The sequence below is a fragment of the Propithecus coquereli genome, unplaced genomic scaffold (assembly GCF_000956105.1).
Source record: "Propithecus coquereli isolate 6110/MARCELLA unplaced genomic scaffold, Pcoq_1.0 Scaffold568, whole genome shotgun sequence".
Taxonomy (NCBI): domain Eukaryota; kingdom Metazoa; phylum Chordata; class Mammalia; order Primates; family Indriidae; genus Propithecus; species Propithecus coquereli.
Window position 1 is genome coordinate 383,329 of NW_012151596.1, and position 418 is coordinate 383,746.

Here is a 418-nt window from a genome sequence, read left to right on the forward strand (position 1 = left end):
ATGACTTTGTAAGATTATTTAAAGTACACCTCCAAATCCTTGCATCTTTAAATTGGAGATATTCACAACCATCTCACAAAATTAAATGATATATTGATGTAATACTCAAAATCCTGGTAAAATGTAAAGTATTGTTGCTGCTCATGATATTGCCTTACATATGACTAGATTCAAATGGTACTAAAGTTTAACTTCAGAACACAAATTCAATTTACTTGCTACTTAGGGATTCCTCTTCCTTGGTGAACCACCTTTTCAAAAGATTCCATGCCAAAGCTACCGTGGTTGTTACAATGAGAACAGGAAGAAAAATGTAGAAACCTAGAAGCCAGGTTTTGTTAGTATTCCTTGAAGCTCTTTCCATGATTAAACCTAAAAATAAAAATATGTTAAAAATCAAAAAATTAAACTTTCTACT

At 31.1% G+C, this 418-nt stretch overlaps 1 protein-coding gene across 1 annotated transcript in view; it reads right to left on the bottom strand.

Annotated features, from left to right (window-relative positions):
• Nucleotides 1-211: 211 nt before the first annotated feature.
• Nucleotides 212-418, bottom strand: part of LOC105821316 (disintegrin and metalloproteinase domain-containing protein 32-like) — a gene marked incomplete at its 5' end in the record, with an annotated part of 177,515 nt that continues 177,308 nt past the window's right edge. The window contains one exon of the mRNA XM_012658013.1: nucleotides 212-372. Within this exon, the coding sequence (XP_012513467.1) occupies nucleotides 212-372 (161 nt within the window). The remainder of the gene's footprint in view (nucleotides 373-418) is intronic.